The sequence below is a fragment of the Pecten maximus genome, chromosome 6, assembly GCF_902652985.1.
Source record: "Pecten maximus chromosome 6, xPecMax1.1, whole genome shotgun sequence".
NCBI classification, from domain to species: domain Eukaryota; kingdom Metazoa; phylum Mollusca; class Bivalvia; order Pectinida; family Pectinidae; genus Pecten; species Pecten maximus.
Window position 1 is genome coordinate 41,112,646 of NC_047020.1, and position 27,098 is coordinate 41,139,743.

Consider the following 27,098-nt stretch of genomic DNA (forward strand, 5'->3'; position numbering starts at 1 on the left):
AAAAAAAGGGGGAAAAAGATGATTATGCTGTTTTATGATTGATCATGTGTACATTTAAAAAAAAAAACTTCCTTAATTAAAAAAAAATAATTGACTCAATGACGCGTACTTATGTCCACAAGTCAATTTAATAAGCAAACTTATAAGGCCATTATTACTGCAGTTAGGCAGTCTAAGCCTTGATCCCTTTAACACCCGTCACCCCAAAGACCTACACATTTTAAACTTGTACTGTGTCAAGTGAACATTAAATATTTACAAGGTCGCTGTCCCTGGTGTGTGAGGAAGTTGTACATCCTTCACACCAGCTATATAGTCGTATGAATAATACATGCGTAATTATATCTTATATCTCTGTACCAGGAGATATTTAGTTGTGACTTCGCATAAAACAAACTCTTTTGATACGTGACTTGATAGGTTAGTTAGTCTACCAATGATCTTGCTAACTGCAGTGTGTGTGCTGTTGTTTTATCTCAGACCAGGTGACTATTTATTTTGTTGTTTATTTATTAGAAAGTTTTACTCTCTCTCTGTCTCTGTCTCTCTCTCTCTCTGTCTCTCTCTGTCTCTGTCTCTGTTTCTCTGTCTCTGTCTCTCTGTCTCTGTCTCTGTCTCTGTCACTCTCTCTGTTTCTCTGTCTCTGTCTCTCTGTCTCTCTGTCTCTCTGTCTCTCTCTCTCTCTCTCTCTTAGTATGTATATATTTATATATCATTTTTGTCTTCACAAGTTAAATCTATTCCATTTAGATATTTACTTTAGACAAAATCTTGATTTTTTATAATGTATGTACATGTACATTTTATGTATATACATGTACTATAATGTAACAATTAACTGATATATACTTAATCTTTAGACTTTTATCATGAATTAGTAGAATTAGCCATACAGTTATATAAAATAGTGTTTTCTTAGACATTGTTATATATTTAAATAAACACAGATTCTCCATAGTCATATTTAATTGCGTATTAAACCCATTAAAGGGACATTCCTTCGTTCAGACATCAGCAACATTTACAATTGCTACGTATTGATGAAATCTCTGTCCGAACAATGATTATATGCATAAGTGTCTGTGCCTACATGTTACGAAATTAATGCCAAAATGTACAAGAAAAAGGCGTGTCGTATACAAATACTGACTATGTCTTTGTGGTAATTAGTGATACTTCGAGTCGAATTAAGAATTTTCAGAACATTAGATTTAAAGAGCTTTGATTTATCTAGAGAGTAAAAATACCTTATTAATGTAAAGATGAAAAATTTACTACATGTACTTTGAAAAAATGCATGTTTTCCAGTAAGTTTTTGACGACCTAAACTTTATTCAAATGAAGGGAGGCCTCTTTAAAACATTTATAATTACAATTTAAAATATCTAATTTATCTTCCAGATGGTCAATATGAAGCAGGAAAATTTTACAATAAGACCTTGTTTGTCTTGACCTTCAAATCCTGACCTTGACCTTGTCAATACATCATCATGTCAGACCAGATAATGACGAAAAGTTCCCCAATCCGGATCCACGACAGTTTGGCTGACGTTTTCATCTTGGTAGGACTGGACGACAATACAAGCCTCATTCCGGCCCATAAAACAGTCAGTATGATTTTGATCATCAATCAGGTTTTTTGAGTTTTGAATTTTGACAATTCACCTCTAAAAAATGAATTCGCGATTTTACTCTCAAATTTTTATCAATATTGAGCATACATCTTTGGAATTCAACGATAATGAATTGGTCAGAGGTATAATGTGTTTCAATTTGTCTTTCTGTCCACCTAATGTTAATAATTACAGGTGTAACTTTTGGGGAATTCAGAAATTTTAGTGAATTTACTATATGGATTAATTAAACAGGACAGCACAATATTTGATTAGTATAAATACATGTTCAAATCCTTGTAGGATTTCACTACGTAAAAGTTGAGTTATTTTACAAATATTTTTTGTGGTTTTGTATAAATACATATTAAAATTCTTGTCCAATTTCACTCCATATAAGTTGAGTAATTTTACAAATTTTCTTTTGTGGTTTTGTATAAATACATGTTCAATTTCTGTCTGATTTCACTCCATATAAGTTGAGTAATTTTACTTTTTTTTTTTTTTTGTGGTTGATGAAAATGTTGATGTTTAAATGATCTCCAAATGTTTTTTTTCTGAGACAGGATTCCGGCAATGACATTAAACTGGAAAATCTTTACACTGATGACTACGAACCTCAGGTCTTGACAGCTTTATCGGCCACAACGATGATGCATTTCTTTCCGTTCCCACGCCAAGACATGGAATATCCATGCATTAACCTTCAGGAAGCTTTCTACTGCAGCAATTCCGAATCTCCCTCACAAATGAGCCGGTTTCTCAAACGTAACCAAAATCAAGGGAAGCAACTCCGTACCCAATCAGTGACCCCAGCCAACATCACTCGCCTCATGTCGATACGTAGGCCCCAGGGCGGGGGCAGGACAGCTATGAATACTACCCAATTCTCCTTTAGTAACTTAGATTTCCCAGTTTCTGAGGAGGTCATCAAGTCCATAACAACTTTCTGTTTCCCAGGTAACTGTTCAAATTCTATAAGGTTGTTTGTGTTAAGAGGATTTCATTTTTCGCAATTTTCAAGAGTACATTGTAATATAAAATAGGAGTTAAAATGTTGGTAATAAGAAATAAAAGTAATGGAGACATTTATAATCTATAGTTTATAGATTTTCTTGAAATGTTATTTCTTTTTTGTTTGAACTACACATATTGGCAAAAATTGCGAAAGAAATTCTTACCATGGAAAAAGACAAATGTTACAGGAACTAAAAACTACCTGTATGGAATTAACCTGATTGTCAGCCAAATCAGCTATATATATTTATTGTACAAGACTTTGGTTATAGAAAATTTCAGGAGCTTCATTGACTGTTTTCTTTTGCATGATTATGTTCAGTGGAACCTCTTTCCAAACCTGCGGAAAATTTCAAATTTTTCAATTTGTGTAAAGCAGAAATTTCTCCGAACAGGAGGCACAATATTGTTTATTTAGCTTTTGTTGCCTCTATGTGACCCGTGTTTGTTTGATAAGCATCTGGCCATTATTCACATCCATTACAGATAATATGAAATTATATGTGACGGAGCCGGAGAGTTTTGCCCACTTTCTAGTGCTGACTGACATGTCAGGGGACAAAAGCTATGCTACGTGTTTGACCTTTTGTCGACCTTTCATTGTGGAAAAGGTAACGGTATACATGTACATTCATTTCCATTGTTTGTCCAGGATTCGATGAAATAAATCAAGTGGTTTAATTTTTGGCACAAATGATTGGCTTTTCTTTTTTAATTTCATCAAAAATAACATTTAACCTCCAATAAACCATAGCCTCTATCTAATAATCAGGGTTTGGGGCCTATTACAGGGCAGTGAAATGACATTTGTTGCTCATTTTATTGAGCGGCAATCAATATGATTGGGCATATTACTATAGGGTTTATTGTCAGATAAATACAATTTTTATAGATCTAAGTGTCAATTTATCTAGGTAAACAGCATCATGTGTTTGAATCAGATTTCCGTTCGGTTTAAATAACATCAGCTCTACTGTATCTAACTCTATTTATTTTGAAAGTCGCAAAAATTTTGTGTTTCTTTTGTAAATCTATCCTTAACATAATTTTAGCCTGTCGTTGTTGTTGTTGTTGTTGTTATTATTGTCGTTGTTGTCGTCGTCGTCTTCATTATCATCATCATCATCATCATTGTTTTCTTCTTAATTTTGATAATTTTTTCCAATGAACTTGAAGGATGACCATGGCAATGTGTACATGACTCTGGACACGACCATGGAATCTTTGACCCGTGGTCAGTACCGATGTTTTATCCCTCACTGTGGCATCTTCATCTCCAAATTCCCGTACTTCTCAACCACAAAGGATATACTCTCTTAGTAAGTATACATGTAGGTCAATTAAGCATACCTTGAACTTTGACCTTTAACCCCTTGAACTCTTCTATGTATACTCACCTTAAGCCCCTTCTCATTCAGTTTTCATGATTTGTTACTGCATTGATAGTATCCTTGTAGCAAAAAATAATATAAATATAAAAATTAAGAACAAGTTTTTCATCATGACAGAGTTGTTGCATACCTACCTTGAACTTTGACTGTTACCCTTTGACCTCTGTCCTGTTTTCTGACCTTGACCCTATCCCTCACATCTTTACAGATGGTGTCCCTTATACATGCAGAAAACGTGATGACATGTTACCCTTTGATAACCTTGACCTTAACTGTTAACCACTTGACCTCTGACCTTGTGTTTTCTGACCTTGACCCCATCACCCACATCTTTCCTGATCTGTTACAGTATGGTGTCCCTTGTAGCCAAAAAGCCTGATGACATGTTGGCCTTCATCAAAGAGATCTCACACACGGTGACCTTGACCCCTGTGCCCCCTGCTGGCCCTGTGGCTGTTGTAAGTTTGTATAAGAGTTTTATATTAGTTTCTTATTCCTTTATGTTCCTGCCATTAAAATATAGCTGACATTTTCAATTCCATAAAAAACTGTGTATATTGTACCCATATATAATTGTTCTGGTACTTGGACTGATAATGCTTGAAAATTAGTTCCAGCATCTGAAAGTTAAACTTCAGCATAAAACTACTATTTTGAAATATTGCATGAAATTATTCCAACAAATGTTTGATATCGTATTGTAACAAATAGATTCTTTTCTCTGTCTGCAATGTTTTTAAAGGAAGGAGCTTGATAAAATGTTCATCTTGTTTTTCTTTGAACCACCTATACACATAGGCCAATCAATTGGAAAGGTAACAACAGTTATTTATTAGAAGATTGCTTTTCTTCAATTCATTTAAAATTGTGTGCCATTCTTCAATTCATTAAAAATTGTGTGCCAATATTTTTTTTATCTCAGTTATTTTTATTGAATGATATATTATATGCTTAAATTATTTAAATTAATCTAATATTTAATTATTTGTCATTTAATTAATTGATTTAATTAGCATCTCTCTTTCTGGACCACAGCTAGCAGACCTCATTTCCCATTGGTATCTCCTCCCTGTCTCCTTGAGTGTCAGTCTGTCTTAAAGTTTTACTAAAAGTTTAGATTTTCTTAACATCCACTTTTTTCATTCAGCTTCCTGCCTTTCTTTTACAACATAAATTGTCTCAGAATAACACCCTGCTCTTAGCATTCTTTCTTCCATTCTATCGTTTTCATCTGACATCAATTGATTTCTTCCTTTCTCAGTCGACAACTCAGTCGGTTAGAGCGCTGGCAATGTAACCTTAGGTGAAGACTTGCTGAGGTGCAAAGGGTTCTATGCTCCCGACAAGTACCCTAATTGCTCTGGATAGCATGTGATGGGCCTTCCATATGTTGTTAAGTGAGGTAGTCACCAACTACTACAAGGAGATACAGCCTCAAAATGACCCTGGCTGTTCGCAGGGTGATTAACCCAGCAAAGAAACAAAAGCAAGACACTTTACCCTAATTGCTCTGGATGGAATGCGATGGGCCATCCATATGTTGTTAAGTGAGGTAGTCACCAACTACTACAAGAGGACCTGGCCTCAAAATGACCTTGGCTGTTCATGGTGTGATAAACCCAGAAAACAAAAAAGCGCAAAATAAATCTTTTCTTTCACTCTGTCTGATCATAATGCATACTCCCCTCATACCTTCCCATCCCATACTGTCATATAATCATAAACTACGACAAGATCATGAAACCTAATTACAAATCATTATCTTCATGTATTTATTGCATTTTTGCCAGTGAAATATAGACATTTATCAAACTAATAAATTTCATATTTTCACTGCAGCGATGAGCAGTGAAAATATAAGATTTTGCTGTGAAAATATAAGTTTTGCAGTGAAAATATATGTTTTTCGCTTTTGACCAATCAGAGCGAACCTTTGTATTCACCTCATTGAAACTTGCCGATTTTTCCAATCGAAGCAAAAATGAATAGATTGGTTATTTTGCTGTATTTCTGAAATATTCAGACTAGTTTTTGACAAAATACTCACTTGACGTTAGCTATTCATGCACAGATTTGCCGTTATCAGCAGAAATCTCTTAAATTGTGTTGATCAGTCCTTTCAAAATGGCACCGTCTAGTTGACGTGGAGTAACGTCACAAAGAGATGACGTCATAAATTATGTTACTGGTTCCCGCACTTTTTGACATTCTTAATCTTTCGATGTTTTTAATTTTGTTTTTAAGTATTTAAAATGCAATAAAAAGGAAAATTGAATGGTTTCCCATTGGATATAACATATATTTCACTCATACGACAGAATATTTCAATATTTTTCACTCGTGCTGCGCACTGGTGAAAATATTGATATTCTGTCATACTCGTGAAATATATGTAACATTAAACGGGAAACCATTCAATATCCTCTATATATTGTATATAAGAACTAACACTGTCAATTGAGATGAATAACACAACATTTCAGGAAATACATCTTCACGATAAGCAGCCATTCACTATCTATCCGCCGGAGAAGGCCGACAAACCTGTGATCGACATACCTCTTCATTTACTCTTCATCAGTTTCCATGACGACCAAATACTTCAAGTGTTAGCTGCTCTTTTTATGGAGGAGAGGATAGTGTTCCTGTCGTCCAGCTATGCCCTACTCACCACAATCTCAGAGGTAAACTTTTCTATCTATGGTCAAAATTTAATTACCGGGACTGACCCCTTTCGGGTTTGAATTCTGTAATAATTTCCCTGGTGGATTTGCTTTTCAATATGCCACAAGTTTGAAAATCAGATTATATTGTAATATGTTTATCTGCTTCTAGATATTTATTCCAGTTCTTAGAAAATAATGTACATTTTTCTTGACCATATGTAAGATGAGTCGTTTACTCAATATGTAATCAAGAATAAACAAAGCCTATATTATTAATGTCTTCTTTATGTGTTTTGTGCTTTTTAAACATCTTTTGGACTAATTAAAAAGCCAAGGTTTCTGTTCAGTGTTAAATGCCACAGTACACCCACTAAAGTAATACCTTTTTACTCCTTTGGAATACAAATATTGAAATTAAAGTTATTTAACATATAGACATATACTAGTACTTATATATGCATAAACCAATACAATATGTCATGCAAAACTTATATTATATACTTAATTTATATACATTTTTACATTTATTGTACCTTTCCTTATTTCACTATATAAAAAGTAGACAATAGAAATGTTATCCCCCCCCCCCCCCCCCCCCCCCCCCCCCCCCCCCCCCCCCCCCCCCCCCCCCCCCCCCCCCCCCCCCCCCTCCCCCCCATAATCTACCCCCTCGTATTAGAATACAGTCCTATCAGACTTGATATTGGGTCTGTAACATGCATGGGTGAAGGACTACCAAGTTTGTTCAAATGAATGACCTTGGCCTGCATTCAAGGTCACAGGAGTCAAATAAGCTAAAATCTTTTAGCAACTTCTTCTCCAAAACCAAGATGCTTAAATCTTTAAAGAATGATTTCTTGATAGCCAGGGGACTCCAAGACTTGATGTTAGGCTAGCTAATGGTATTCTGGAATGAAGGACTAGAAAATTTGTTGCCTTGAATATACTTAGCCTACTCCGATATTTAAAGTAGTAATCAGCATAATATCTGTAGAAAGGACCTACATCAACTTAAAAGTTTACTGTAGCTATCGGTGAGCGATACAGGCCCCTTGGGCATCTTGTATAAATTTTAGCATCGGCATTGATAAATACATCATATTTTAAGAATAAATAACAAACTCAACATCATCAGACTCTCGTTTTGATGCATATATTCATCGATTTCAAGCATGGGAAAACTATGTAAAACTTACTGGATAAAAGAGCTAACAAAAATCTTTTCAAAATGTTTTGTCTGGAATTTCAAGAAAATCCATTGAAAAACAAATTCATAAAAATTCATCGAAAATTTGTTGAAATGAGTTCATGAAATATAAATATCCTTTTTGCACATTTCCGAACCTGTATATATAAGAACTTGAAATTATTAATATTATTATATTGTATTTAAATTGACCTCTCGTTCTTTCCTTCTTTCAGAGTTTTCTCAACATTTTATTGCCGTTCCGATGGCGATTTACTTACGTCCCTATACTGTCACTGAAAGCCTTGGATCTACTTGATGCCCCTGGTACTTTTATAATGGGTTGTCATCTTAAACATCTCAGCATAGTGGAACAGGTATGGAAAGATGGCAGGTTATTTTTTAAACTAAAAGATAGAAATAACGAAGGAAGTATATGTCTTAATTGTCTCTGGCTTAAATAGTAATTAAGGTGTTGATTAAGATTAGGAAATTTGATTCCAAATGACTTGTTAGAATTGTTTCAGAATTTTATTTTTGTAAAGTGTGTAATAGGCTTGAATGTGCAACAAGTCACATTGTATAATTGTTTTCAATATGTTTTCCAAATAATTCTTTTTTTTCGCGATTCTGCAGAAAGCAAGCGACATATAGGTACCACTATGTTGGCGTCGGCATCGGTGGTGTCTGCACAGAGGTTTCCATGTGATAACTCAAGTCCCCTTGAGCTGTCAAACTAAAACTTTGTGCAGATATTCCTTATCAAAAGTGCTGATTTGGGATTGCTTTTCATGTCCGAAAGTCGAAGGTCAAGGTCACTATTACTGAAAATATTTTTTACTGGTCCAAAGGTCAAAGGTCAAGGTCACTTCAGTGGAATTTGTAATTCTGAGTTTGAATTACAGTTTAATTTGAATGTTGTTATCGTCTGTTGTTTTTTACTTCCAGATTGAGGGTCTACGTAAGCAACACATCCACTTCAGTGGAATTCGTGATTTATTCTGAGTTTGAATTACAGTTTAATTTGAATGTTGTTATCGTCTGTTGTTTTTTACTTTCAGATTGAGGGTCTGGTAGTTGTAAACATAGACGAGGGTACAGTTGTGGTGAACCCTACATTGATGACCTCTGACCTTCACCATATCCCTGCCATCCCCAAGGAGCCAGCCACATCGTTCAGAAATGTCTGCAAGAGAGCTAGAGTGTTTTTTGAACTAGAAGATGTACAAAGGTAAATATAATGTATAGTTCGTAAAATTAGCTGGGGATATTTAATTACTCTATATTTTCAGTATTGATATAGAGCGAAAATGAAATTTAACAAATATTTGAACTGTACGGTAAATTATAATAATGTCATCGGATAGATATCGTCTCCCTGTACCCTCTAACCAACTACCCAATATACAGTATTGCATTTACCAAAAATGTGTTAAATATAATTTTCAGCATTTCGACATGGAAGATGTTTGTATATAGATAAGGACCGTTTTCATTTATTGCGGTACAAATGGTTGGACCAGAGTTGTCCGTTTATGGAATACAAATGACGGACCTGGTCATTTTATGTTGCTTTTGGACGAACCTTGACAAAGACTTTCAAGGCCTGTATTAATATATGCAGGTTCGTCTAGATGCCTGTAATGTTAGATTGAAGAATTGTTGAACCAATTTTTTACAGCTTAAATGAACAGACCCCGGGTGACAAAATCATGTTTATGTTTTAGGCCGACATGTCACAATGTTTCTGAAGAGAAAAAGATTCGAGAGACCCGGATTCGCAGACTGAATCGTGTGATCGAGGAAGGATGCCTTGAGCTGATGGTGAATCTTTTCAGGTAGGTTATGGACTAGTCTGGCCTGTCTTCAGCACAGGGCCCAGTTGTTCAAAAGGTGATTAGGCTTATCATAATTTAACAACAGTTTTGCAGTCCTGATAAAATCATTTCTGGTAAAACTAACTTGACAAAACTTTATTTTTATTTTAACTGCTCAGTCTTTTCCTACCTGCCTATTTTAGGAATATACCTATATATTAAAGCAACACAAGTATGGAAGTAAAGGAGAAATGAGATTTTCACTAATTAAGTGATTAAGCTAATCACCTTTTGAACAACTGGGCCCAGGTCTTTTATTTTTCTTAATATCAAGTTGCTACAGAAACTAGATGTTAAGAATTCATCCTGTTTTTGCCCCTGCCACAAAGTAGTCAAAGGCATATGTTGTGGCCATGAATCAGTCCATCTTGTGTCAATCTCAAAATTTGTGAAAGTAAATCCAAAAGAAAGTCGATTTACAGTACTTGAGGATTATTTTCCAAGAATTTAACTGATGTACAAATTTCCTGTCTCAATGACGATTTTCTTTCCAGGGGTGTAGTGTTAGAAGTGAGACCGGAGCACCAGAGCTTCAACAAGCAGTTGTTCTTAGAATCCCAGGGAAAAAACCCGGAGGACAAACTATTTTACCAGGAGGTACAAATACATTTGGTTTTCAAAAGGGTTCTGTATTCATCCTTTTTTCGCTGGGCTAATATTTTATGCTTTTCCCAGTGTGAAATTTATTTTTATTAGAATGTTATGCCCTCTCCAATCAAAACCATTGTTATTTTTAGCACTCCGAAGTATTCTCCTTGCAGTCAGTAGCCATTGTCGGATAGTCCCACGGTTGATTGCACTCTGCTACACTACACTTTTAGTCTAGCATAGCGTACCGCAATCAACAATGGATATCCGATGATGGTCGGCAATGTACCATAGTGTTATCACTGTTAGGATATGACCAGTGTGACAAAACTGTCGTAGAATATGACAAAGATTTATCCTCGAGTATGTGGATATTCAATATCTGCATATTAGTGCTGTGCTATATTATAGCAAAGTTCAAATAAACGTAGGTGATAGGCCATTATTATGCTCTTTTTATTTTTGTTTGCAATAAACTGGCCGATTTCTCATTGCATATTCCTTTCAGTATATAAATGATCAAATCTCATGAACAAACCCACAGTGGGCATAATAATGTTATATTTATGTCAGGTTTTAAAGAAAGACATGTTCAAGTCGTTTCTGGATGACCGTATGAAGGAGAAAACAGACTACTGGACGGAGTTTGAGAGGAAGACTCGACAGTTCGTCAAGCAAGCAAGTTTGGGTGATATCCGAATCTCCCAGGTGCATCCTGCGAGGTGAGTCATCTCATGAAGGTATCAAGTTAATCTTACATGCCTTGTAATAAACTTTAGTATGCTTGGTTGAACAGGGTCGATCAGGGTCCTTTTGAGGCATGGTCTCCTTGTAGTAGTTGGTGACTACCTCACTGAACAACCTACGGGAGGACCGTTGCATGCCATTATGAGCAATTAATGGTAAAGTGTCTTGCCAAAGGACTCAACCATGTCAGCACAGACTAGCCCAGTTATCAGCTTCCACTGGTTGGGTGTGTCGAACCACGCACCTCAGATTTTTAGCTTGGGGTTAAGTGGCTGATGCTTTAACCGGCTGATCTATCCTACTGGATGTGCTTGTAGTTTAACCTCTATAGGTTAAGTATATACCGTAAACATATTAATTTTGGCGGACTAAAATTTTGGCGCATTACCAAATTCTGAAATAATAAATTGGCGTACCCACATTATTGGCTATGTAAACAGAAAGAGTTATCAGTGCAATCTTAATTTAATGCAATGCTTCCATTGCAATATTCCAAAAATAAGATTACCTCTAAAATTTGTATTTTTACAGAATTTTCTTTTAAGTTTAAGGGATTTATAAGCCTAAACATTGACAGCTGAGGGATTCGTAAACTTAAACATTGACAGCTGAGGGATTCGTAAACTTAAACATTGACAGCTGAGGGATTTGTAAACTCAAACATTGACAGCAAGCATCAATTTAAGTAAGATTTTCTAGTCCAACTTCAATGTACTTCAGTGTCTATCAATTTTTTGTTTATTTCAGAAAACCTTTGACTAAGCAAGTCTCTTTGTCAAGGATCCATGAGAATCCTTATGAGCGGCCGTTGGTGATAGTACGACTTTCACAGAATAACTCGTCATCGCGATATCTTGCCTCCTGTATCTCTTCTCTCAATACGAAATTAAAGGTAATAAACTCTCTCACATGTATGACCTTCGGGATGTATAAACCAATTGTGAACTTTGATGATAAGTGTGTTATTAGTTCCATACCGGTGAAACTGGGGGGACTATAGGTTTCCTCCCTGTCCCTCCATCGGTCTGTCCATCAGTCTGTCCATCTGTTTGTCCTTTGGTCTATTCAGTTTTCCACACATTTCTCAGCCATGCTTCAAGGTATGTTTGTGAAAGTTTGCATGTATCTTCAGTATGAGTAGCTACAAATCAAGATCAAGTTTCAGGGTTTCTGGGTCAAGGTCAAGGTCACTGGGGTCTGTAGGGGACATATGTATTGCTTTAGCAATACCCAACATGCTTGTTGATGATATATTTATTCTATCGGAGATTTATAAAAACATCTCCTGGTAGAAAGGGCTTGTTGTAGGGTGAGAGAATTTCATGTGTGGGGATAAATTTCAGTAGTCATGATGTTCATATCATTCACACACTTACAATAATCTATGGAGGACTATTCAAATTGCCTTCATCCATCATCAGTTCATATACAATCATTTTTATCACAATTTATGAGAGTTACATATACTGATAAGATATTTCTGAAACTTCACATGTAGGTTTGCTATGGTCCCTAGTTATACCCATGATATCAAAAGAATAACCTTGACCTACTTTCAAGGTCACTGGGTACAAATGTGTTAAAATCTTTTAACAGCTTCTGCTCATTAACCAAGAGGCCCATAATATTGGGCTTGGGCCTATGACATGTTGAGATGAATGACTACCAAGTATGTTCAAAACAATCATAACAACCTTGATTTTCTATCACAAGTTTGTTCAAAATAATGACCTTGATTTTCTATCTAGGTAATAAAATGGGTTCAGATTGTTAAAATCTATTAACTGTCTTCTCAGTAACCATGCAGAGGGCCCCTATGGTCATAATATTAGGCCAGTAGCAGGCTGGGATAAAGGGTTACCAAGTTTGTTCAAATGATGACCTTGACTTACTTTTTTTTTTGAGTACATCCAAGGTCACAGGGTCAAATATGCTAAAATCTTCAAACATTAACTTCTTGATAACTAAGAGGACTATGGTTATTGTATTAGTGATCAGTCAAGTAACAGCATGCTGGGATGATGGCTATGAAGTTTGTTCAAATGATGACCTTGACTTACATCTGAGGTCACATGGGTCAAATATGCTAAAATCTTTAAACAACTTCTTCTCAATAACCAAGAGGACTATGGTCATTGTATTAGTGATTAGTCAAGTAACAGCATGCTGGGATGATGGCTATCAAGTTTGTTCTATGAATGGCCTCAATCTTCTTTCAAAGGGGGTGAGATGTGTTAAAATCTCTGGGGGCTCTTGGTATTACATTACTTTCATAACCAGCATACAGTGATAAGTTAAAATAAGATTGCATATGTTGTTTGCTTTTGATAGGACGACTCAGGTGGAGATTTAGGGTATATTTATGCTGTGTAGTTTTGAATGTTCGTGTAAAACTGATCCTGTGTTTAACAGACCTGTATGGATTACCAGGAGCGTGTATCGTATCTGTACCTCTTGGCCGTGTTCAAGTTTTCTGAACACGATCATGTCAGTGCTCTCACAGACATCATAACTCTGGCAGCAATTGACTGGAACCTTTTCCCCAAAAGGTATGTATGTTCAATTTATCTTTACATTTATTAGCTAAAAGAATATATGAAAAAATGTCGAAATAGAGGTATAAACAAGCTATTTTTATTTCATGTGCATATTACCATGTAATATTTGGCAACTTCTTAGATCGTGTGTCAGTGTGTTTAAATTTTGAAGCCTAAGATATAACAACCGTTCAATGATTTGTTTGTGTTCAGTATCAAAAATACTCTACAAAAAGGCAATTCTGTGCTAAATTTAGAAAACCCAATTATAACTGATAATCCAATGATTTGGAGTGTCTGATTATCTGTCCTGAAAGTGAAACCATGACAATTGTGAAACATTATTTTAGGCTTCAAGTTTAACGTTCAATTGGTTGTTCTAAATTAAAATGTAAAATATACTTTTAATTTGAAAATAGAAATAAGATAAATTGTTTGCGTAATTGTTCCATAATTTTCTGGTATCTTTATGATTAATGAATGCTTCAAAAATGATGCTTCAATGAGCAGGCTTCAAAGTAATGCTTAAAAAAACTGGCATTTGTTACATATGGTATTTGATTTCAATAATATAGCACTGATTATGAAGAGAAAGTAGATCAGAGTGTTGGTGTGATTTTTACAGACTTGTCCATGAAATTCACAATTTGCTTACGGCCCAAGAAAAGCTGAATCTTGAAAAGGTCAAAGGTTACAGTAGTATAATAGAGTCACTGAAAGAGGAAAGCCAATCCATGGATAGCACGATAAGGCGTTACCATAACCACAATGACATCATCAATATACCAGACGTGGATTTGCGTAAGTTTTTAAACTTCTACATTATGAACGTATTTATTTGTCAACAAGCGAATTGTCAGTAATAATCCTACAAATATCTGTCACAGATTTTGCCTTTTTCCGTAAAAGTGCCAAAAATTGCAGCCTTAAAAACAAGTTGATTATCTCCCTTAGTAGTGAAATCTCCTGTTTATATTTTACAGCATTTGAGATGTTTAGGAAGTACGTGTCGCTGTACGAGATGACACAAGATTGTGATACCATACAGAGGCTGTTCGAAGCCCTGACAGGAATGGCACGGGAAACGCGTAAGTCAACATCTTATGACTAGGGGTGTACCTTGTTATGAGTCATATAACATATTCATCTGGCAATGCCATATCCATGCATGTAAATAAAACCTTCCTGAAGCAGCTAAGTAAAAATCCTATTTTTAGCTAACTTGCCAAAAGGTGAGCTTATAAATTGTGCGATGTCCATTGTCCGGCCATCAAGTGTCAACTTTTCCTTTCAACAACTTCTCAATAATCAAGAGATCCCGGGACCTGATATTGTGTTTGTAGCATGCTAGGGCGAAGGTACCAATTTTGTTCAAATGAATGACCTTGGCCTGCATTCAAGGCCACAGGGGACAAACAGGCTAAATTCTTGCAATAACTTCTTCTCAATAACCAAGAAACCCATAGACCTGATATATTGGACCTGTAGCATTCTGGAATGAAGGGCTTCAAAATTTATTTCAATGAATAAACCTAACCTACTCTGATATTTGAATAAAGTAGTAATCAGCTTAGTAACTGCATTAATGACCTAGATCAACTTCATAGTTGCATTAGAATCAGGTGAGCGATACATGCTCATTGGGCCTTTTAAGTCACCTGAGGTGAATTCTCAATGTGACCTATTCCACATATTGTTCGTCATTGTGCATCTGTAGTCAGTCTGTAATCAGTTTGCTGCCACTCGTGTGTCCATCATAAATTATTTACATTTTCAACTTCTCAGAAACCCCCTGAACAAGTTAAATGCCAATTATATACATGTAGCTCCCTCCCCCCTCATAATATAGCTAAGAAAATATTTAGTCAATGTTTTTGGTTCTTCATGATTTTTCAGACCTCCGTTGTTGAACTTCTTAATAGATAATATTTTGGACTGTTGAATGATTTTTACCTGACTTTTCAGACAGCCATGTTGTATTTTCAGATCTTGACCACGAGACTTTCCAGGCCTTCTGTTTGTGTTGGCAGGAAAATCATGAACAGTGTATAAAGGTGATGGAGGAGCGTGACCTACAGACAGATGAGTCTGTATTGAAGGTTTCATCGCTTTGTAAGACAGATTTCGGAACAGGCCGTGTTGTACTGACAGATAAAAGGTTTAAATTTTTGTTAATTTTAAAAACGATTAAGATAAGTACTTCACACGAAATACATTAAGGAGAAATCTGTTGTGCAGTTCTCAACTTTTATACTTTCAATGAAGAAAAATTACTTATTAGAAGGGCTAAAATTTGCGATATTTTAATATTGTTATACAAGGCATTTTTATACACTTTACCAGTATTTATAAATACAATCTTAGGCTTTGAAGACCCTACTAGATTTCATCCAACAATAAGCCTTTTCTGGCAATTTTAAAAGTCAATTGTTTATTGCAATTTAATGAAAAATGTTGACAAATGCTATTTCTTGTCCTACAATAAGGCAAACTCCTACATACAAATACCCAAGCTCCTACATAAAAAAGCCAAGCTCCTATAATTTCAATAAGCTGATTGTGAGTTCTTAATTTCAATAAGCTCTGCTCCTACTTTTAATAAGCTGATTGCAAGCTCATACTTACAATAAGTTAAGTTTCTACTTAAAATAAGCAAAGCTCCAACTTTCAATAAGGTGATTGTGAACTCTTATTTACAATAAGCCAAGCTCCTTCTTTCAATAAGCTGATTACAAGCTTCTTAAAATAAGCAGAGCTGCTACTTAGAGCAAAAATTTTCAGTGATTGTCTCCTGGGGCTTAATACAAGATAAATGTGATAGTTGTTTTCAGCTCATACGTTCTCTGCAGTTTCAAATTTTAAAAAAGCTATGTATGTATGTTTATGAATGAAAACTCTAAAGAGCACCACCTTTACCCTAGGCTGCTGTTTATGAGGGATGCTTCAAAGAAGTTGAAAGAAATTGTCAAGTTACGAGACATTCAGTCGTTGGAGAAAGTTCAGCTGCATTCCTTTCTTTCTGTGGTTGATGCCTTACGGATATTTCGACATGTGCCAGGCAAAGGTAGTCCATAAACGGTTTTGCATGCTTAAAATTCAGGCTAACATAGTCCATAATTTAAAGTTTGGTAGAATAGTTAGTAGTCTAAAAATTGCTTGATCCTGAAACATGTTTGCTGTATAAATTACATTAATGTAAATGAGAAATGTAATGAGACATTTTCAAGATTAAAGATCTTCTGCAGGGTTGCTATATTTCATGTTCCTATCAAATTACCCAAGATCAAGTAACTCTTTAAATGAGTTTGCGCTTGAAGAATCCAAGGTCAAGGTCAAAGTTGCTGTTAAGCTGTTCATTGAAAATCATCAGCCAATACAATTACAGTTATTTCTGACATTTTTATTTTTATTTTCACGTGTCTCGCACATTTTCACAAAAAAAATTCTAAAAATTTCAATTATGATGAAAATCCTTCTCATATAATAAACATTTTTCGCTGTAAACACTGAGTGTAATTGCCTTTCTATCAACAGCTGAACATGACAAGTTTACTGTGTGGTTGAAAGACGAAAGAAACCATTTTACTCTCCTGATCCAAGAGATGTGGGCTGGGAAGGTCATCTCTGAGGCAACCAAGGACATTGCTGTCGTGCAGCAAGCCGCACAAAATGTCCTCCTGGTTGATACGATCATTAGAAGGTGAATCATTGGTCAAAGTTCAAAGTTAAAATTTTTCATTTCATCAAATGTCGTTTTAATGTTATGTAAGATGTAGTACCTTAGTATACTCCTGTTTACGAGTGACTTGTGTTTGGTTTCTAAGGTTTCACTACGTTTTGACATGATTATATTGATGCAATAAAACTGGTGATTTTAAGTTTTTGGTTTTAGTATTAGATGACATTAGACTAGCTAGATGTGGTGTGCAACACTGTATAGGTCTAATTTTTCAAGAGTCCAAATTGTTTCTTTTTTTTCCAATAAAAATTTGAGATGGGCCATAATTTACTAAAAATAATTTGATCATTTTTACTTTCAACTATTATTAGCGAGATTCCTCTAAAACAACAAAAAACAGGTCGACAAGTACCTAATAAATTTGGAAAACATCCACTCTTTATGCTGTTGTGATCGATACAGGTACCTAAACAACAGAAGATTTTAACAACTTTAAGTATTCAATAGTGATAATATGTAAATAAATAAAGTTTACTTACTCATAAATATTACAGTGGAGAAGAGGAGGGAAGTTCTCACCATGCAACAGTGGAGAATTCCGCTGACCACCTTTGCTGTTATATACGGGCGATGGTGCGTGGAGAGCACCTGTTGTCCTCATTCACCAGGGAGGCTTTACAGAAGAAACTGGATCCCAACTTTGGTGAACCGGAACGCACTAGTATACTGGCATTGCTTTACACCCCAGGAGGTAACCATCCCCCCCCCACAAACCATTTAGGGTTGTCAAGAGTGAACTGTCTGATTGAGAGTCAGACCTGTCAGTGTTGGAAGGGTTATCTTCGAAGTACGAGTTTCGAAGATGCTCTTTGAATCACTCAGGCCAGTTTAAGTTAGCTGAGAGTGAAGGCTCATCTGAGTCTGAATATTAAGTAGAGGCAAATGACTCATCTCAGTTTGCGTCAGAAGAGGGAATTGACTCATCTCATTTTGAGTTAGGAGAGGAAATTTACTCATCTCAATTTGAGTTAGGAGAGAAAATTGAGATATTGACTCATCTCAATTAGAGTCTTGACTCATCTGATTGTAGATCTGTGGTAGAAGAGATTTATATATATATATATATATATATATAATATTTCATTTTGATTTAGGATTTAATTTTGGTGAATTTGAGTTAATTTCAAAGAAGTATCTGAAAAATAGAATTTTTATTATTTTCACAGATGCAGAAACCCATTTGTCTCCAAAGTTGTGGTGTGGCCTTGTCAATGGGAAGGTGCGAGTGTTTGATGGCATCATGTGGACTCTTGAAAAGGAGTTTGTTCAGGCCAAAAAGTCTCTGGTAATACTAGATCTTAAATTATTATCTACTTCATGTTTTTACTTTTTGCATAAAGTTCATATTAAATGAATTTTTCAAATCATAAGAATGGTAATAAATTCTCTGTTTATACTATAAGGTATTCCCAAATTAAAAGAATATAATACCAGGTTTTTTCTTGGCTATTTTAGGAAATTGATACCTGGTAGAAATGGTACATTAAGCCGAATTACCAGACATGGGCTTATTCCCAGATATGTAAGGTCAGAGACATATATAGAGAGATAAGAAGCATCGCTAATTTCCTGTACAAGTGGTGGCTCCCTTTATTCGTGACCACTCAAGCATATCCCTTATCGAGAGCGCCTTGTCCCCTATCAAACACACGCGAGCACAGGTAAATCGGGCTTTGCGCATGTGTGTATCGATGTACCGGAACTTATTCGACATGTTCTGGTTAATCCGCTATTACGTCAGACCAACACATCGTAATTTTAAACTCACTCAAAAAGCACATCATTTTATGTAGGCCACTACAAAAGTTACTTCATTATCCAAAAACTATCATACTTATGGGATATAGTCTTGATGATTATGCACACTGTTGTCATTTATCCGTATTTTTGAAAATTCATTGGGTCCTATTCGACATGACCTTGTTTTGTAATTACGCCGCCATTACGTCAGACCAAAACATCGTAATTTTAAATGCACACAAAAAAGCACATTGTTTTATGTAGACCACTACAAAAGTTACTACATTATCCAAAAACTATCATACTTATGGGATAGTCTTGTTTATCATGCACATTGTTGTCAATTATCCGTATTTTCGAAAACCTCACAGGGACTTTTCGAAAATTGGAAATTCCGCCGATCTTCCCTGCGGTGTGTTTGACTTTCATACTCAAAATACAAACACTTTGACAGCAAATTGTGATATATTTTATATCGATGACACTTCTGCACTTTGATATTAATAAAATTAAAGCACATCCTTGGATCTGGGTGATGATTTTAATTAGAAATAATCGATAATTATGTGTCTGGTTTTCAAGTTTTCTCAAATATGGCGTCGGGTGAAGACTGAACCGAGCGACCGCAAAGGATTGTGGGAAGGTCATGGGCCACCACGTAGACATAAGGGCAAATAGAGAGCTGCCAATCTCTCTATATATGTCTCTGGTACGGTTAAGTTGAAACATGATGCTAAATATGAGTTACTTCCCTTGCAGTCATGTTTGACGGCAGTTGGAAGGAAACAAGTATGGGTTGGGTCTTATGAAATCTGCATCATTGAGACGGAAACAATTCAGAGCAAGCGTATCCTTAGTGACCATGGAGAGTTTGTCATCGATATCATTGCAGTGGATGACAGCAGGTCAGTTATTGGTTACATTTATAGAATGATATGGTTCATTGCTTTCATGGCACCCAGATAAATTCCATCGCTCTCCAGATTTTCAATAACATTACCTTCATCATCACTGTTGTATATGTTCCTTGTTGAAAATCTAGTTATGCTAGTTGGTTTGCATATATTTTTAGTTTTGGACTCCAAACTTTTCTCATGGGATTAACATAATGTGCATTTGTATCAGTTCCAAGATGAAATGATCACGATCGTGTTTATGCCTAATGAATCAGTCAAAATATCTACACTAAAAACCTTGACCTTGAAGGTATGTGTACTCGGCCAGTGTGAACGGTGTGATCATCAGATGGTACGTTAAGGGTTTAACAGTGGCCAATCGCATTGCTTTGGACATGTCAGCCGGGGAGACATTACGGAGTCTGCAACATGCCCAGGGATACCTCTGGTGTGGTTAGTAATTATTCTTTCTTTTCGTTCAGAATACGAAGTATACACACACCAGTGAGGTTGTCTAAAAGCATTTAATATCCAAGTTTTGCTAAATTGATTAATTAAAATGGAGCTATTTTGCCTCCTTGTCTTTATGTCAAAATTTATTTACAAAAAGGAGGTGGTGCATGGCGGCCCACGGCTGAATCTTATTTTAAGCATGATATTATGATAGACTTTTACCAAATACATGTCATTTTAGACACTAAATTGAAAATTGGCAAATGCTGTATACACAGCGCCACCTAACATGATTTCTGTAAAAAATGTGTACCCTCCCTTTTAAATTCAATATATTTCTCATACTAAAGTACTTGATCAATTTCATATTGCATTGATAGTCTCATGTGGTGTTATATTTTATAAAAACATATGTGTTAAGTATGAATTTGTATAATAGAAAGTGTAATTACAGCTTTTTTAACCAAATTATCAGTAAAAAAATTTCCTTCTTGAAATTTTCTTTTATTTGTTAAGTAGATAAAATGTAATAATCGTTGGAGTACTATCAAATTTTGCTTTTAAAAAAACATGTTTGCATATTAATCTTAATACACAACCAAAAAAAATCATCAAAAATTACTGGATAACAAAAGATTTTTGCATGCAAAGAAAGGTCATGAAGTAAATTGTATTAAAAATCCAAGGGTTAAAAGGGAGCACCCTGTCTGACACAAGCAGTAAAGCAGTAAAATAATGTTTAATCGAACGTTTTGATGTACCTTTTGTAGCATTTGCCTCTATTTTTCAGTACTTTCAGTACTTTGATATGTTGTCCAAAATTTGGGGTGTATGCATTTAACATAATAAAATCTTGGCATATCCAGTAATTCACAAAATAAATTTGTTTCATTAAATGTTTATGAATATCCATAGATTATTTCTAACTGGAAATTTTGATAGTAATCCATTAATAAGTTTGTGGTATTAGACTTTAAATGAAAAGTTAAAAACAATGATTTTCACAAAGAAGACATCAAAGTAGGCTGAAATTTAATTTTAGTGTCATGGAGCGTGATGATTCATACACAAAATTAAACCTTAAACAAATGGGGTGAATTTGTTTCACAAGTAGGAAATAAAAATGTGTTCTATAATAATTAGTGGTCAAAACATTAGCTTCTTATGCAGTTTGATGGGGAAATAATGAAATCACCAAAAAAAGAATATATACATTGAGGAATGGAAATATGTTTCCGTGGGCCGATTTAGCCCTCCTATGCACCACCTCCTTTACTGGAGTTAATTAGAAAAAGTAGTTTAAAGTGGCAATTTCGGTAAATGAAAATTAAAACAAGTTTTGTATCTCTTATAATTAATATTATTACGCCCTTAAAAATTAGACTTGTAATTCCCGCTTCTCTACAATACTCTACGATACAATCTTATTGTATTGCAGTGTATCGTAGAGGAGTGGAAATAACAAAATAGATTGTATGAAGTCAGTTTGAAAAGAAGTTTTATTCCAAGTTTTGACATGATTTGAAATTCAGTTTAAATTTGTGTTTTGTTCGATCCATTTTCCCTCAAAACAGGAAGTGAGAGGCAGACATGCATGTTTCTGTGCTCATTGAGATACATTGTGTGATTTTTTTGTTTTTATTAATTCAGGAGTGTGGAAAGGAATTTGGAAAATCAATAAAAGTGGAGAAGTATTAGCCAAGTTAAGCTTTGACATTCCCAGATCAGCGGTCTCTGTTAACCCTGTAGAAATGGAGTGCTTCCACATCATGGAAAACGGTCAGGTAAATCAGTTCAGACGCCGTTTGGTTGATTTGAAAAAGCTGATTTCTGTTTTCTGAAAAAAATATTTTGGATTATTATAGAAGCTTTGGTGATGAAGAAGTGTATAATTGTTCTGCTTGTTTTTTTGTTTGTTACGACAGATCTGGGCTGGGTGTCGCAGAGATGGCACCATTGTTGTCATGGACACAAAAAATGGCGGGAAAATTATGGGTGAACCTATTAAACTGGAAGCCAAGGGAATCAGTATAATGGTGAAGTTGAAAAACAGGGCAAGTATATATTTTATACCCTTTACCTGGCGGAACTTGACCTGGTCGATCATCTGAAACCAGGGAACTCAAATCTAGTGTTCGGTGGTCCCATGCTCGAACCCTGGTCTGGCCATGCATTTTTACACTCCTCTTTGGTTGCTATTACCAAACCTTGTTTCAAGTGAGTTGAATACTTGACAAGGAGATACCCGAACCTGGGTTGTGAGTTATTAGGTCTGGGAAAATTGTGGCAGAATTTGACTGTGTCGATCATCGGAGCCCAGGTAGCTCAATTGGTAAAGCATTCTGATAGTGTCCGGAGGTCCCGGACTCAACCCCTTGTCTGGTCGTGCATTTTCCCACTAGATCCTCTTAAATTTGGTGCCTGTGACCAAACCTTGTTTCAAGTGAGGTGAATATTTTACAAGGGGATACCTGAACCTAGATTGTGAGTTGTTAGGTCTTCAGGGTCGAAGACTTCATAAGGGAGGAAAGAGTGTTGCGGAACTGGACAGGGTCGATGATTGACAACCTGGTAGCTCAATTGGTAGAGCATCCAGTTAGTTTTCCGAAGTACCGGGTTCGAACCCTGGTCTGGCCGTGCATTTTTCCACTCCTCTTACATTTATTGATGCATGTCTGCATGGGTATGTTAGCACAAAACTTGTGTACACAATATCTAATGAACCCCTTAACAATAGTCTGGCCACCACCTCCTAAGTTTTAAGTTCTACACCTGATTAGATTCTAGTGTTAGGTTAAAGGGTCATTTGTCAAGGTTCAGAGGTCAAAGGCACATTATTTTATGATCAATGTTTTCAAGGCAGCGACGGTGTAAAAGAATTGTGAGACATTTGTTTTCAAAAGACTAAACAACTTGTTCACCAGTCAAGGTTAAAAGGTCAAAGGTCACTCTTTGCAATCATTAAAAAAAGGAAATCTGCAAACTGTACCGCATGTAGTAAAAAAAATGAAAAGAAAATTGTCTTTTTCATTCAATTATACAAGTAGGTGAAGTATGATAAAACTTAGATTTAACTTGAGGTCCACTTTTATTTTGGCATTTTTCAGATGTGGATTGGTACAAAGTCAGGAATCATGTATGTGGTGGATATCGAAACACGTGCAAAAATAAAAGATCTCAAGGCTCATTATGATGCTGTGCGTGCACTGTGTTGTGCAGATGACAGATACGTTATAAGTGGTGCAGGAAGTTCTGACGGAAAGATTATAATCTGGTCTCCGACTGACTCCAGGTCAGCTTCAGGACGTTTTTTACTGGAGTAGAGGGACACAACACAGGACTTTTCCTGGGTTAATGGGACACCTTCTACTGGAATAGTGGGACACATTCTACTGGAATAGTGGGACACATTCTACTGGAATAGTGGGACACTTTCTACAGGAATAGTGGGACACTTTCTACTGGAATAATGGGACACATTCCACTGGAATAGTGGGACACTTTCCACTGGAATAGTGGGACACTTTCCACTGGAATAGTGGGACACATTCTACAGGAATAGTGGGACACTTTCTACAGGAATAGTGGGACACTTTCTACAGGAATAGTGGGACACTTTCTACTGGAATAGTGGGACACATTCTACTGGAATAGTCGGACACATTCTACTGGAATAGTGGGACACTTTCTACTGGAATAATGGGACACTTTCTACTGGATAGTGGGACACATTCTACAGGAATAGTGGGACACTTTCTACAGGAATAGTGGGACACTTTCTACTGGACTAGTTGGACACATTCTACAGGAATAGTGAGACACATTCTACAGGAATAGTGGGACACTTTCTACTGGAATAGTCGGACACATTCTACAGGAATAGTCGGACACATTTTACTGGATTATGGGACACATTCTACTGGAATAGTGGGACATGTTCTACTGGAATAGTGGGACACAACATAGGACTCTTGCTACTGGAATAATGGGACACATTCTAATGGAATAGTTGGACACTTGCTACTGGAATAATGGGACACATTCTACAGGAACAATGGGACACTTTCTATTGGAATAATGGGACACTTTCTACTGGAATAGTCGGACACATTCTACAGGAATAGTGTGACACATTTTACTGGATTGTGGGACACATTCTACTGGAATAGTGGGACACATTTTACTGGAATAGTGGGACACATTTTACTGGAATAGTGGGACACATTTTACTGGAATAGTGGGACACATTTTACTGGATTGTGGGACACATTCTACTGGAATAGTTGGGTTCAGGATGATTCTTCCCAATATAAGAGCTATTGTTAAGTAACTTTTTCATACAAAGGATTGTTGATGTGTTAAAGCCACAGCCCTTTTTCTATAAATGTTCTATCCAAGGCAATTTTACTATTGAGGAATGCATGATGTTTCGGGAGTGTATTTTTGTTATACATATATATGGGCACTTATATATAAAACAGTTTATTTTTTGATAGTAGTAATGTTATTAAATTCAGTTTATAATGTATGATAGCAGTAATGTTATTAAATACAGTTTCTATTGTATGATAGCAGTAATGTTATTAAATTCAGTTTATAATGTACGATAGCAGTAATGTTATTAAATACAGTCTCTATTGTATGATAGCAGTAATCTGAGTGTTATTAAACTCAGTTTGTTAATATGATAGCAGTAATCTGAGTGTTATTTAATTAGTTTGTATGATAGCAGTAATCCGAGTGTTATTAAACTCAGTTTGTTGTATGATAGCAGTAATCTGAGTGTTAGTTAATTGGGAATCTGGTAGGATATTGATGGAGTGTTTACCAAAAGTTGTGATAATCTACTGTAGGCAGAAACGATTACAGTTCCATTAATTTCCCATTAAATCTTTAATCCACATCTTGGTTCACAGTTTATATTGACTATTTCTTTACAAATAATAAACAAGATAATGAGAAGTGAAAAAAATGCCTATTAACCTACATTGAAAAGGTGTTTAACATTTTCTCCACATTGTTTTGAAAAACTTTAAATTTGAAAATTGATACAGTTATTTTTATAGTTATTTTTATTGTTATTTTACATCTATTATTCATTAAGGGGTTAAATGTTGAATTAATGGACTGTTAATGGTGTATGAATGCAGTAGATGTGATAGATGTAATTAATTGAAATCTTAGAGACCACCTGTAATCTTTTATATGTATTTTACTTTATTTAAATATTCCTAATGTATTTAGCTTGTCTCATCTGTATATCTTGTGTATTTTTGCTATGTTACATCCAACTGTTTTTCCTTCAACTTTTCAAACACTACTACTCACAAAAGGCTAAATTAATTTTGACCGTTTGGTCTTCACCATTAATTACCTTATCGGGACTCAAAATTTTCAAAATGGAGGACCGGTGCCCCTTGGAAGAGATCATTTATGGACCCAATAGGGGTAATACAGGGAAGAGAAAAATTCATTCTCCATCAATAATCAATAATAGTAAGAGGTAACTAGAGGTCCAATTTTTATATTTTCTTTTGGTAGCTAGGAATATAGAATATTTGACCAAAGTTTTTGAGCATATCAGCGCATCGGTGATTGGCACTCACGGTTATTTTAACTGATAAAGGCTCAATTCTTGTGTAGGATTCCTGGAAGCAAAGAAGTGAGATCTGTCTTTAAAAATAAGTACATTGTATGTAACTTTTGCATTTTTTTCCTCACTAAATTGACTATGAATCATCCTCGGAACCTAAAGATCACCAGTAAGACATCTTGAAGGTATTATTCCCTGTGACACTGAGCAGCTAAATTCAAAATAGGGAATATTTGATATACCCTCAATAAGAACATTTTGTTTTAAAACAATCGCAAAAAAGTTATATCAATGTAATACAATGTATATTAATCATGCTTGTTGGCCCGGATGGAAGTACGCGAGGGGTCTTACTGTGTGAGGAAAACCGTAGTACCCGGGAAAAACCCACATTGTCGAGCAGGTACCAAAATACCTTTTCATGTCCAATCAGGGAAAAGCAAGTGTGGTACCACTGTGCCACCTGACCACCCTATGATATAGAGTGATATAGGCCCTTTTGGCCTCTTGCTTTTTTATATCACAAATTATGCAAAAGTTGAATGATGTTTCTACACCCTTGTTAGTAGTTTTATATTATGTAATTGGGTTTTTTTTTAAAGTATAACAGAACAATTCTAAATGTTGATGATGTGGGAATTTAGCAAAATTGTGTTTTTAATAATTTACATAATTTCTATAATAATGAATTTTTGATAATCAATATTTTACATGTGTATATATAGAGACAATATGGGATCACTTTTGATTGAAGTGCATATGAGTTTATATCATCATTATTAATGTTTGAATCAATTTCTCATTGAGAACCGTAACTCCTCGAGTCATGATAACTTGCCTGAACCTGATGAAACAATTGGCTATAATTTTATCTATTGTTTGATTGACAATAAACCATATACCGTATTTATTCTCGAAGAAATCCCCATGCCTATAGTGAAAAAGTGTAGCATTAGAATTTGCGGATGGCTTCTTTGTGAACTAGGTTAACTTACTACAGGGCATTTCAAAATAGATGATTCTTCAAAAATAAAAAGGAGGATTGTGGGCATTTT

The 27,098-nt window shown here is 35.4% G+C and overlaps 1 protein-coding gene across 1 annotated transcript; it reads left to right on the top strand.

The window, feature by feature from the left end:
* On the top strand, positions 1-27,098 carry LOC117329798 (DENN domain-containing protein 3-like). The gene is made up of 26 exons (XM_033887949.1): positions 1-485; positions 1,402-1,607; positions 2,180-2,573; positions 3,117-3,241; positions 3,807-3,949; positions 4,371-4,479; positions 6,505-6,705; positions 8,110-8,250; positions 8,935-9,104; positions 9,601-9,711; positions 10,245-10,347; positions 10,912-11,060; positions 11,833-11,977; positions 13,498-13,634; positions 14,248-14,423; positions 14,606-14,710; positions 15,609-15,780; positions 16,544-16,686; positions 17,157-17,322; positions 17,856-18,052; positions 18,528-18,646; positions 19,861-20,006; positions 20,308-20,450; positions 22,101-22,234; positions 22,376-22,504; positions 23,558-27,098. The coding sequence occupies exons 2-26, from the start codon at positions 1,491-1,493 to the stop codon at positions 23,771-23,773; spliced, it is 3,891 nt and encodes a 1,296-aa protein (XP_033743840.1). The 5' UTR covers positions 1-485; positions 1,402-1,490; the 3' UTR covers positions 23,774-27,098.